This window comes from Mus caroli, unplaced genomic scaffold, assembly GCF_978045245.1.
Source record: "Mus caroli unplaced genomic scaffold, Mus_caroli_1 scaffold_17, whole genome shotgun sequence".
Lineage (NCBI taxonomy): Eukaryota > Metazoa > Chordata > Mammalia > Rodentia > Muridae > Mus > Mus caroli.
Window position 1 is genome coordinate 33,912,882 of NW_028227272.1, and position 12,725 is coordinate 33,925,606.

The following is a 12,725-nucleotide window of genomic DNA, read 5'->3' on the forward strand; positions in this document are numbered from 1 at the left end:
ATCACTCAGAATTAAATTGGTAAGTTAATGATACATAATACAAATCCTACAACAATGAACAGATATCAAAAAGTAACAAAGGGAATGAAACCAAATAAAAAATATATACTTTAATTAATCAAAAAGGAAAATAGAAAATGGAGGAATGTATAAGAAAGTAATAGGACTAATAGGAAAAATCAAGGTAAGAGACTGAAGCATGATTATGTTACAGTAAATATAAAATGGTATGACTAGTTAGAAAAGGAAAAGAAACAGGTTTTAAGAGTAAAAACTAAACTCTGGGCAGGAAAGATGACTCAGCAGTTATGAACACTTGCTGCTCTTTAGAGGATCCATGTTCACTTCCCAGCACACATATCAGACAATTACATCCACCTGTAAGTTTAGTATTAGAGATCCAACAACCTCTCTTGGCCTCCGTGGGCACTGTACACACATGGTGCACATGGAAACAGGTATGGTACACGCACATACATAACTTACAAGGAAGGCTTGCCTATATATTAATTAGAAAAGATGTTCTCGAAAAACCAAAAAAAAAAAAAAAAAAAAAAGATGTATTTTTTAGATGGAAAAGTAAAGGGAGACATGACTGTCATAAAGTGTAATTTCATCAAGAGAACATAAAATTTCTAAGGCTTTATGTACCCAAATAACATACCTTTAAAATTCACAAAGCCAGTATGGATGAGCCTCCTAAGAATGTTAGGTGAAATAAGGCAGATGTAAAGGATAAATAGCATGTGGTTCCATTTGTCCAAGTTGGATGGAGTCATCAACTGATAGGAACAGAAAACAGAATCATGGTTCCAGGAGCTAAGTATACGTAATTTCTAAAGGTTCATGTAATTAGTACAATAGAAGAAAAGCTGAATTTCAATCCAAATTCCATATCGTGTACAAAATTTAACTCAAAATGTATTAAATCTAACCAAATGCATGACCTAAAACTAAAACTTCTAGAAGAAAATATGGTAGAACATTGTGACATTGAATTAGTCAGTGATTTTTCAAATATCCCAGAAGCCAAAAACAGAAAATTAATAGATTGACTTCAAAATTTAAAATGTGTGTGCTCTTCAGAATTATTAAGATAATGAAAATAGAAATCAAAGAGTTAGAAAAATGTCTTGCTGTTCATTTTTCTACATACTAATCTATACAAAGAATTTTTAAAACTGAACAGTAAGAAAACACATGATGTATTTTTTAAATGGCCTAAAGACTTGAAAAGACAGTTCTTCCAAAGAAAACATATAGGTAACAGACACATGAAAAGGCCCATCAGCACCCATTAGAGAACATAATTAAAATCACAATAAGGTAGTCCACACCCATTAGAATGGCTAGATTTTTAAAGATTAAAACACTGATGGTTGGCAAGCAAATAGAAGAAATATGATTGCTCAGATTCTCATAAGAAAGTAAAAATAATTTGATAATTTACTAAGTATATATGTTATTAGGATGGAGATATCTCAGAGCTTAAGAGTGCTTACTGCCCTTTCAGTGGACTTGAGTTACAGTCCCAACATCCACATTGAGTAGCTCACAACCACCAGGAACTCCAATTCCAGTGGAATTGACACCCGTCTGGCCTCCACAGATACCTGTGTATATATGTACATGTGCGTATACACACACACAAATAAGAAAAAATCTTTAAAAGCATATAAAATACTAGTATATGCAGGACCCTGCATATATCCAGCACTGCAAAAGTAAAACTACAAAACCTAAAAGATACTGTTTTAAAAATAATTATCTAGACATATGAAGTACATTTACCTTGTTGTGTAGCTTTAACCACCATTTTATCTTTAGCCTTCTTTTCCCACTTTTGAGTAAACAAAACACCTATTCCCCACCCCCTGCCCCCAGCTCCTGATAACTACCAATATACGTCTGAATTTGACTAAGCATTTAATATGAGGTCATATCCTTTGTACATAATTTATTTCACTTAGTATAATGTCTTTAAGATTTATTCAGGCTGTAGATTTGAGTCTAAATTTTTTTAAGATGGGGATGAAATTCCTCTGGGCATATTCCACGGGCAGAGACAGGTAGATCTCTATGAGTTTGAGGCCTAGCTGAGCTGTGTAATAAGACACTATCTAAACATAATAATATTTTGGATAAATGTCCATTGTCGATATGTTGCATATTTTATTACTTCAACAGTAGCATTCAAGGATTTTATTTCTGTTTGGTTTTTGTTGTTTGTTTGTTTGTTTGTTTTGGAGGGAGATGTGTTTCTTAGATTGCCTTGGTTTGTCTCACGAAGTCCAAACTGGTATAGCGCTCATTCTGTGAGCTTTGGGGGTGACCTTAAACTTCTGCTCCTCCTGCCTTCACCTCCCAAGTGATATAGTTACAGACATGCACTGCTATACTGTACAGTGTTACGCCATGTTGGAGGTTAAACCCAAGGACTCTCTGCACGTGAGGCAAGCACTCTACTGATAGAGCTATGTCTTCAGCCAATGTGTGTTTTAAATATACCTAGTAAATATGACTTACTATCTCATTGTGCTTTAGATTTGAATTTCTATTATGATCAGATATCTTCTGTATATTCCCATATATTTATTTACCATATGCAGAAACATATATTCAAGAATTTTAACCATTTTCAGATCAGGTTGCATTTTTGTTGATGAGCTGAATGAATTCTCTGTATTCTGTTCCTTATCTGATAAATGATTTTATTTTATTCTGTGGCTTGCCCTTTAACAGTGTGTCCTTTAATACATAAAAAAAAAAACCTTTAGTTTTATGAATTTCACTTTGCCTTTTGTTATACACTTTTAGCTCTTATTTTGAGTTTTTTGGGCCTTTCTTCTTTCACAGATACTCAAATTCCTTTAGTCAAATGGTATAGTTCTTCCATATAAGCTCTGTATATCTGTGTATACTCTACTTCTAGGTTACCTACATTCTCTAATCAAAGTGAAGACAGTGTAAATTGTTGTTTGAGTGTATGTTTTAGAAGGTTGTGTATGTATGAATTTAGTGTATATGCAGTATTTTGTAATGCTTTGGCTCTTTAGTTGAATATTAGTCTAGATCTCAGACATATGGAAGGATGAGTGTAAGTCTAATGAATACCCCAGTTTGTCATTTTTTACTATACTGTGGCTGAAAGGTAAACTATCAACTGGAACAGGACTGCATTAGTATTTAAGAAAGCTATGGTGTCAGAAATTTTATCAGCTTTAAGGCTAAGATTATTTCATTTTTATCCAAATTAGTCACTAACATCACCCTTAAATTATTTGAGTAGTCTAATGGATAGGGTCTTTTAGCTGATTTTAGTCTCTCATTCTGTGAGACCAGCACCACTTGCAGCATTGTGGTGAGGGTGCATTTGGAGTAGGAATGGGATAAGAAATAATAATATTTCAAATGAAGTCCAAAACAAAAGGAGTTGCCTTCACTGAACCATTTATACTTTCATTGTGGTCTCCTAATCTCAGGGTCTCATTAGTTACCATGTCTTTGAAGAAATGATGTGTGGAAGCATACCAAAAAGAAACATGGAGGCCCAGAGAGATAGCTCAGTGCTTTAGAATACTTGTTGTTCTTGCAGAGGTTCCAGATTCAGTTCCTAACACCAAGGAAGTAACTCACAACTATCTGTAACTCCAGCTCCAAGGGATCTGACACCCTGTTCTAGCATAAGGCTTAAGACACACATGTGATGCACATTCATACATGCAGGCAAAACTCATACATACAAAATAAAATTTAAATTTTTTCAAAAAGAAACTTGTCCATCTACATCATTATATAAAGTTAGGGTGTAGGACGTTATTATTGTTTAAATTCTGCTTTGTTGGTTTGATAGATTCTTTCTTGTTCCTGTTGTTAGGTTGTTTGCATACTTGATCATTTCTCTTTTAGGTTTTTTGAGACAAGGTGTCACTATATAGCCCAGATTATTCCTAGGCTTAAGATTGTCCTGTTTCTGCTCCTGTGTTAAGATTACAGGCATGAATACTCACAGCTTATGTAATTTTTAAAGATAATTTAATACTTTAGATAAGAGCTATAAGATCCTATTGATAAAATGGGAGATTGCTAAAATTCTAGCTCTGCTATGGTGGGTAGGTAAAGCATATTTTGATACATAATGTCTTTATGACAAGTTTTCTGTCCCATGTTTCCAGTGCTCTCAGATGTCAGAGGCGGCCAGCAGAGAGCTCCATGCACAAGCACAAGAACGACTTCAGCACTATTTTATGGGAAGAGCCATAGAAGAGCGAGCCCAGCAACACAGAGAAGCTTTGATGGCTCAGATCAGCACCAATATTGAACAGTTGATGAGTATGCTCTACCTCCATCCTTGTTTCATAAATGGAATACCCCTTGCAGGAGATGTGGCATCCAAACTCTTTAGAAGAAAAGTGCCACAGTCTTTATTCCAGTCCTTGGGAAGTCTTACATCATCCCAGTTTTCAACTCTATACCTTCTGTTTGTGTTTGTTATAAATTCAAATATTTCAGCTCCATCAAAATTACTAATTTCAAAGAAGTTGTAATCTTCTAGACACATTTTTCCCAAAACTTTAAAAAAATGTTTTTGTATTTTAGAATTAGATAGTAACAGTAGTTATGTACAATGAACTTGTCAAAAATAACGATTAATAACTTTTTATCGAAGTTTCTCTCTTTAAGCTAACACAATTTATCATTTTTCTTTTAAAGCTGGAAGTTGCCAGGGATTGGGGTTGTTGCTATCACCCACATCTGTAACTTTTCACTAGAAACCTACCTCATAGTTAGCAGTGACAGCATATTCAGTTAGAACCCTGTCCTGTCCTGTCCTGTCCTGACTATAGCTAAGCTCCAGCTCTGCTGTTTCCAAGTTGCTGCTTGCCTGGCATACTTCCACTAACCCATTTCCTTTCTGTTTGCTGCAGAGGCACCAAGTCTGAAGGAGGCAGAAGGAAAGGAACCCGAGCAATTCCTAAGTAGATCTAGGCCTGTGGCAGCCAAGGCCAAGCAGGCCCATCTTACCACCCTGAAGCACATACAAGCACCCTGGTGGAAGAAGCTTGGAGAAGAACCATGGAATGAGATTGATGTTCCAAAGGATGAGCTTAGTGTAGATTTAGGAATGTTATTTATCGGTGGAACCAAACCTCCCTAGAGAGTACTGTCAAAGCTGGCAATCTTACCTTTTAGGAGATTGTTAGTTTTGCCTCTGGCATGCAGGAAGACTAGGGCTATGCCAGTGGCTTTCCAGAGCATCATCTTCATGCAACACTTGGAAGCAAAAAGCAAAGCATTGCCTACCTCACTCTCAATTCTTTCCCCTGTCTCTATGCCCTGTCTGTGAGCTTTAATTGTGGGAGAGAACTCAATGTGAAATTTTATTGTTAATATGAAATTTCTTTCTGTTTTCTAACTAAAAGTTGTTTTGGTTTCATTTTAAAATAAATAGTGTTTCTAAAAAAGTTGTCAGGATTATTTCAATGTTTTACACTTGCTATTCAGAATTTCTATTATCTTATTAATATTGTCATATATATAATATAAAAATTAATATTTATTTATTTATTTTTTTGAGGTGGGTTCTCTGTCCTAGAACTCTGGCTCTGTAGGCCTTTGGCCTTGAATTCCTGGAGATCTGCCTGCCTCTGCCTTCCAGGTGCTGGGATTGAAAGCATGTGCCACCACTGCCTTTATGGTTTTGACCTTGACAAAGTTTAGAAAAATAATTGGTCAGTTAAATAGCATTACATTAAGAAAGACAGGAGAAGAGAAAGAAACAGTAGTTTATATTTCATATATAATAGTAAAAATAATGCTTTTGTTTTTTAAAGAAAAAGTCTCACTATATAGCTCTGGCTGGCTTGGAATTAACTAGACCTCACAGTTCGACCTGCTGCTTCCTCTTAGTGCTGTGATTACAGGCATGTACCACCATACCTGACCACTGCTTTGCTTATTTCCTTTTTAAAATGGCGAAATGGAAAGTATGTTCAATTACTGCTTGTTTGTGAGTGTGTGTGTGTGTGTGTCTATGTGGGGGTATTTACTCAAAATATAAGGGGTTATTTGAGCTTGAGTTACTGGTAGCTATGAGGCACCAGATATTGGGACTGGGAACCCAGTGAGTCCTCTGTAAGGGCAAGTGCTCTTAACTACTGAGCCATCTTTCCAGCCCTCATACACTCCTTTTCAGTAAAAAAAAAAAAAAAAAAGCCTTTAATTGGCCACTTCTTTTTCTAATTTGTAAGTGATTTATTGGTATATATTATACTTGTGGTATATATGATATACTTCTTCATATATATATATAAATATATATGAAATATATATGTGATAGTTACATGCAACTTACATTTGACAAGTATTTGAATAAATGTTAAGTTGAAAATAAAATATGTTATCTGGAAGACACATTAGTGAGAGGCCAAACATCTTGGAACCTGCCTCCATCTTAAAAGAAAAAACTTGGCCCCCAGCCGAACACAAGTCGCACCTAAGTACCAGGAAGGACCCAATGGCTTGTCCTTAGCCAGTTACCCCCTAGCTACTTCCTAGCAACAGATAATCAAAGATTAGTCTGATCGTTTCAGATATACTTTCAGACCTTTAGTGATTGTATACGGTCTTGCTTCAGAGCACCTACCTGTCGGCTTACAATAGAAAATTGCATGCTTGCCAGGCTGGACCCTCCCTCACTTACTTCCATTTCCTATAAACCCTGTCCCAGTGAGAGTTCCGCGCTGCCTCACCAAACCATCCTGTGGGCTGGTGGTAAGCCCAAACTCGAGTTTGTAATAAAGAGACCCTAATGTGATTACATCAGAAACGGCTCCTTGGTGGTCTTTTGGGGTTCACAAATGTTTCTTGGCACAATATTGGAAGTCTTGGGATGTCTATATTTGGTGTAGGGGAAGATGAAGGAAGGCCTTGAGAGGGAACTGGGTAACAGTAAATCAGAAAAATCAGAAGAGTGAGACCATTTCTTTTGTTACATGGTTTTATTCTTTGACAGTTCACACATGTATGCATTTTGATCATGAACACTCTTATTTTCCTCTCAGTCCCTCTAGAAAACTCTCCCAGCACCCCACCCCCACTTTTATGTCACTAAAAAATCCCACAATACATTGAGTTTAATTAGGGTTGCTTTCATGTTATATAGGTGAGAGATTGATTATATATCATGGGAAATTTACTGATGGTGACATTAACTCCCCTCCTCTCTTCTCTTCTCTTCCTCCCTCCCTCCTCACCCCCCCGCCCCCCCGTAAATCGCTTTTCTGTCTCTTGTTGGAGATTCTCAATGACTCCTCACAGAGCCCGAGCCCTTAAATCCGTTTGCTTATCCCAGCTGAAGCGCCACTTCCTTAGGGGAACGTTTCAACTCTTAAATACTGTCTCTTACCCTCACATCCTTTGAGTGATGTCCTGTGACGTCAGGTTGAAATCGGAGTTCCGTTACTGAATCGCTTTTTGTCTTTCCCCCATCGGAAGGACCAAGTTTCAGGCTCTACTCCGGGTTGGTTCTCACGCAATCGCAAATACTAGCAGCTGGCGACCCTAGTCCAAAGTCTCCTCAGAAGCCGAGGCCATAGTCCTTAGCGGGAACAGCGCGAGATGAGAAATTCGGGTAAACCGGAACTTCCAACCCATACGGCGAACACCTGATCTTTGCCGAATGCCCACCCTTTTCGGTGTTGTCAGGCCTCCTTGGATCTTCTTCCGGGTCACATCCCACCATATGCTTCCACCCGGCACGTCCTTCTTAGAATCCATTGGCTCCGTCTTTGAGGAAGTTGAAGGCTTTAGGGCATTGGTTGGTTTCTGTCAGTGTGACGCAGTTAGTTACAAACAAGGCGTGCCTGATTCCCATGGCAACGCCCTGAGCACAGCTCCGATAGGTCGATGCCCTGATTCAGCCTTCCGTCTCACGGCGAGTGGCTGACTCCCAGGGGCGCGTCGATGGTGGCGCCGTGCTTGGGTTACCGAGCTGACGTGGCTTCGATTGGGCGGGGGGCGTCCGGAGTTGGCTGGGACGGCCGCCTGCAGGTGAGTGGGAGCCGCAGGCTCCGCGAGGAGCTCCGCAACGGCCCTGCTGCGGGCCACGGGCCAAGGGGCTCGGGACACGGCTCAGCCGGCCGCCCCGCCCCTCACCTCCGGGCTCCGCCGCCGTCACCCGCCTGCCCTAGGTGGTCGCCCAGTGCCCGCCGCCGTACTCGGCCCGGGGACACAGACACCCAGTCAGTCTGCCGGCAGGGTCGTTCCTCCCCGGGGAGCACCGGAGGCGGGCGAGCTGGTCAGCCCTACGTGCACGGACGGCCCTGTGTCCGAGCGGCCTGGGCAAGCCAGCCTGGGCACCGAGCCGGGGACGCTAGAGGCAACCTGCCCCAGCCCTGTGCTCGCCCAGCCCTGAACAAACTTAGTGTTCCGTTGTCGCCGTTACCGCAGTCGAGGCCCACGAATGATCCTGCTGTTGGGTTAGGAAGATGACGGAGAGATGATCCAGGAGGAAGGGAATGTCGAAGGGAGTTCTGGAGGAAAAAAAACCCCTTGGTGTGGCCTTGTGGCATGGGTTTGTTGATGCGCAGCAGGAATGAGAACTGGAGGGCGAGCCCCAGGGCAATTGAAGAAAATATTTGCCTGGTTTATTTAAAGCCCCGCAGTTGGTCTATGAGGAGAGGACAGTTTTGGGAGTGGAACAGATATTTAATTTAAAATCATGGATAAACACGTTGACTTTTAGAGATAGTTGGAAGCTCTCCAAGCACTTAAAGGAATGGATTTCCAGATTTGAGCAAGATGGACTGTGCAAGAGTTTATAACAAAGTGTGGAGGCCTTTCTAGAAACATGAGTTAATAGGGTTTGGATGATCGGAATGACGGTAAAGGGTCGGAGTCAGGAAATGTTCTGTTAGAAAAATGAGACGACTTGGAGTAGACACGGGAGAAAAAAAATGAGGACAACTAAAAAATTTTAGAGGTTAAAAGTATAGCCAAATGGCCCTGGCATGAATCATTGGTGTCGATTACACTGCCTTGGCTTCCTTGATCCTGGTAGGACTGTTTGATGCTTCCGTCCTCACTGTGGTTTAACATTTGTTTAACTACAGAAGTAGTTTCTGAACATTTTTAATTGCATCTGCTACAGGTAAAACATCTTGAACGTATTCCTAAGTATATTGATTAAGAAGATTTTATGTTAATTTGGATAGTGTAACAATATCTCTGAAAATACACCACAGATTATAAAATATACAAAAATATTAGAGAATTAAATGGAAAAAAAAATCTGTCCTACAACGGTCACGACGGAATTTGAAGATCACATAAAAAGTGCCCCTTGGTTTCTCACGATGATGGTCAACATTTCTGAGGATTCCCATGATTTTTTTGGGGGGGGATGGGGTTCCCATTCTACTGGAATATAGTCCTTCCTAAAAGTAGTCATCTTTAGAAGATTTTCCCTTTAACTTTCTTGTTCCCAGCACCTCAACCTATTTGGATTAAAGAGATGTTGATACTATGCTTATTTATAAAATATATCATTAACTTCTCTTGGTTACCTACTAGAAATAAATTATTTGTGACACATTGATGCGCATTACATACTGTCTGTTAGTAACAGCCCAGACTGGACTACACTCAGAGCCTTATGCATGTGAGGCAAACACTCTCATACCAAGCTACATCCCCAACCCTTAATGAAGACTCCTTCATGAAGTAATGAAGAAAATGAGGAATCCTCTTTCTTATTTTAGGTACTTTAGGGTTGCTTTTTTTGTTGTTTTTGTTTGTGTTTGTGTTTTCAATAGTTCCAGATATCCCTGGCTGTCCTGGAAACTGGCTCTATAGACCAGGCTGGCCTCAAACTCACAAAGATACCCCTGCCTCTGCTTCCCAAGTGCTGGGATTAAAGACGAGCGTTGCCTCTGCCTGGCTCAGTTATATGTGCTCTTGATCAAAGGAAATCCAGAACCAAAGGGTATAATGCAAAGCACAATTCTGTCTACTTACCTCTGTCTCCATTCCCCACTCCAAAATTCTGTAAATAATTTGTCCCTAAGACACATTCCAACTGCCAGTAGTACATACTCCCCCGCCTCCGGAAGTCATAATACATCTTTTTGCCACTTAATATTATACAGCAGCTCTGAGATGAACGTCTGAATCATGAAGGGCTCAATATAAAGTATGAATATTCATATGCTAATAGTAGAAAGTTCTGAGTTCAATTCTCAGCAACTACCTTAGCTCACAACCATCCATAATGGGTTCTGATGCCCCCTTCTGGCGTGTACCTGTACATGCCCAGAGAACATTTATGCACATTAAGTAAATAAAATAAAAAAAGTTCATTGCCATGAAATCATGCATAAATTATTAAAAATACTATGTAAAATTGCTGTCAGTCTCTTTGTGTAAAATATATATGGAGTATAAATGATTTTTTTGTGTCTCAACTTAGTTCCTGTTCCCAACATGGCTCTTTCATATGTGTATAAATACTCCAAAATCCAAAGTGTTTCAAAATCTGAAACCAAGAATTTTGACCTAGCACATTCAATCTATATTGAACATTTTCAGTGAACATGAGAATAAAACACTACCCCACTCTTTCAGGCAGCTATACAGCCTTACCTTATAGAAATTAAAAAAGAAAATACAGTTAGCAGTCCTCCCCTGATGGGTATTTAGGTTGTTTGTGATCATGAACACTGCTGTGAGGACATGTTTGTTTCCAAGTGTGCTTATGTTTATGTGAGCCTATATGTGGAAAAATAAGTTACCTGAGGGTATACTAATTGTTATGAATTGTTATTTTAGCTTACATACTAAGAAAAATAAGGTCACCCACATCACTATTAATGTGGTACTCCCCCCCACCCCACCCCCACACACACATCCCTGTTTTCATCCTGGATGAAGAGTGGGTTGAGAAAGTTACTCAAAAAAAGGGGTAGCTTTTGTGTGTCACCACCAGCCACGAAACTTGTAGAATTGTCTCACTGGACAAATTCCCTGTATCTTAGTTTACTCATCTTAAAATTAGAGCTATTGATTGTATCTACTTCTTAGTGTCCTTGGATAAAATTTATTAAACAATGAGGATAAATAAGTTCTATGTAAAGGCCTGGAGCATTGCTTGGTAGGCAGTGGTATGTATATATGCTGTAGGTACCATTTATTTCTAAGTTAGTAAAAATCAGTTTTTTTGTATTATGAAATGTTATTTTTGCTTGTAAAGGTCTATCCTAATCTTGATACGGATTTTCTAGCTGTTGTAGCAATACTGACCTATTAACTCTTCAGGCTGGTGGTAGATCACTTTGAAAATTAAGAAGTTAAAACCACAGAGAGCCAATCAAAAATGCATGAGATGAACATGAATGCCTCAGTGAGTTGTGGGCATGTGATTTAGATTTCAAAGAAAGGGATGGGAGTGGGTACACAGAGGCACCCACTTGTGCTGTTTGACTCTTTTGCTTCTATTCCTGTGCAAGTTATACTATGGTCTCTGTGGCTAGGGATATGCCATCTATTTCTTGTATAATTCCTAGTGAAACACTACCTACCAGATACATATCTTTAAATTAATAGTTGTCAATAAACAGTGAAGGCTTTGAGAAAAACTTCTTTAAAAATTTTTTTGCTCACATTTTATTGTAAATTTTATTTTAATTTGTATGGATGTTTTGCTTGTATGTATGTCTGTGCACTAAGTATGTGTATAGTACCCCTGGAACTGGAGTTGCAGATGGTTGTAAGCCACTGTGTGGGCGCTAGGAACCAAATGCATGTTTTCTGAAAGAGCAACCAGTGCTCTTAAGCGCTGAGCCATCTCTCCAGTGCCAGGCATTTTATTTGACTTTGCAGTACTTCTTCAGGGAAGTGTCAGATCGTACGGCAGGGAGGGTGTGGCGAGCATGAACTTGGAGAGTGCCTTTCTATTTGCCTGTTTTATAGAAGCTTGGCCTTCACTTGGAGCTCTGTTTGAGTTTCCTGTTTAGTTGCTCTTTGTGATGCTGGCACTTTGTGAAGTGACAGCAATCACATTTTCCTTGTGGGAATTTACCACAATGTCTTCCTGTTTGCTGGTCTTACAAGCATATTTGCCACTTGTGTTTTTCCACGAGCCGTGTGTATATATAGACAGAACCTTCTTGCTCCATTTAGCATTCATGCCCTTGGATTCCTAGCCTTTGTGCTATACAAAGCTCTCAGCTGTGTGAAAGATGCCTTTCATTCCTTAGTTTCAGTTACAGAAGACACGCTTGGCTCATGGACTCACATTAGTGTCTCTAACTGGTCCTTGCTATTGTTCATCCCGAGATGAGGGAACAGGCATAACAAGGGAAAATGACTTGGGAGCATGATGTGGGGGAGCTGCTCGCAGAAAGCTGTCACCCAGCTCCAGGATGGTGCTTTTCTGCCATGCCATCCCTTCACACCCACCTCTAGATTCTCTTCAGTCAGCCCATCTTATCTTTTAATGATAATGTGCAAGGTGTTTAAGGTATAGTGCTTCAGGTGAGTATGTATATACATGCCTGCACCGTAACACACTATATTTATTTCTTTAAAAAAGCTATGGCTTAAAAGCAGTTGAGGAATCCTGAGCCTGCGATTCCAGCATTTTTTTTTTCATTAATCCTAAAAGTAGTACACCATAGTGCAAGCTACTCTGAGAAGTAAGTGCATGCAGGGTGGGCAGGCCCGCAGTA

At 39.6% G+C, this 12,725-nt stretch overlaps 3 protein-coding genes across 16 annotated transcripts in view; 2 read left to right on the top strand and 1 right to left on the bottom strand.

Annotated features, from left to right (window-relative positions):
* The window catches only part of Iqcb1 (IQ motif containing B1), a 46,106-nt gene extending 40,625 nt beyond the window's left edge, over window positions 1-5,481 (top strand). For 2 of the 3 annotated variants that reach the window (XM_021184796.3, XM_085832377.1), the window contains exons 14-15: window positions 4,176-4,332; window positions 4,929-5,481. In XM_021184796.3, the coding sequence (XP_021040455.1) occupies window positions 4,176-4,332; window positions 4,929-5,158 (387 nt within the window). In that variant the 3' untranslated portion in view covers window positions 5,159-5,481. The remainder of the gene's footprint in view (window positions 1-4,175; window positions 4,333-4,928) is intronic. The other variant, XM_021184795.3, reaches the window with a different exon arrangement.
* Window positions 1-7,759, bottom strand: part of Eaf2 (ELL associated factor 2) — an 82,832-nt gene extending 75,073 nt beyond the window's left edge. For 2 of the 4 annotated variants that reach the window (XM_085832380.1, XM_085832379.1), the window contains exons 1-2: window positions 7,409-7,758; window positions 665-782 (exon numbers count right to left, since the gene is read on the bottom strand). Coding sequence is in view for 1 of the 4 variants with exons in the window: in XM_085832379.1 (XP_085688505.1) it covers window positions 665-779 (115 nt within the window). In the remaining 3 variants the exon portion in view is untranslated. Of the gene's footprint in view, window positions 1-664; window positions 784-7,408 lie in introns of those variants that run through there. The other 2 variants (XM_029470611.2, XM_029470612.2) reach the window with 2 other exon arrangements.
* Window positions 7,760-7,915: 156 nt separating this feature from the next.
* Window positions 7,916-12,725, top strand: part of Golgb1 (golgin B1) — a 56,739-nt gene continuing 51,929 nt past the window's right edge. For 4 of the 9 annotated variants that reach the window (XM_029470602.2, XM_085832206.1, XM_085832203.1 and 1 more), the window contains exon 1: window positions 7,917-8,052. The gene's annotated coding sequence lies outside the window, so the exon portion shown is untranslated. Of the gene's footprint in view, window positions 8,053-12,725 lie in introns of all 9 variants that reach the window. The other 5 variants (XM_085832202.1, XM_021184793.2, XM_085832204.1 and 2 more) reach the window with 2 other exon arrangements.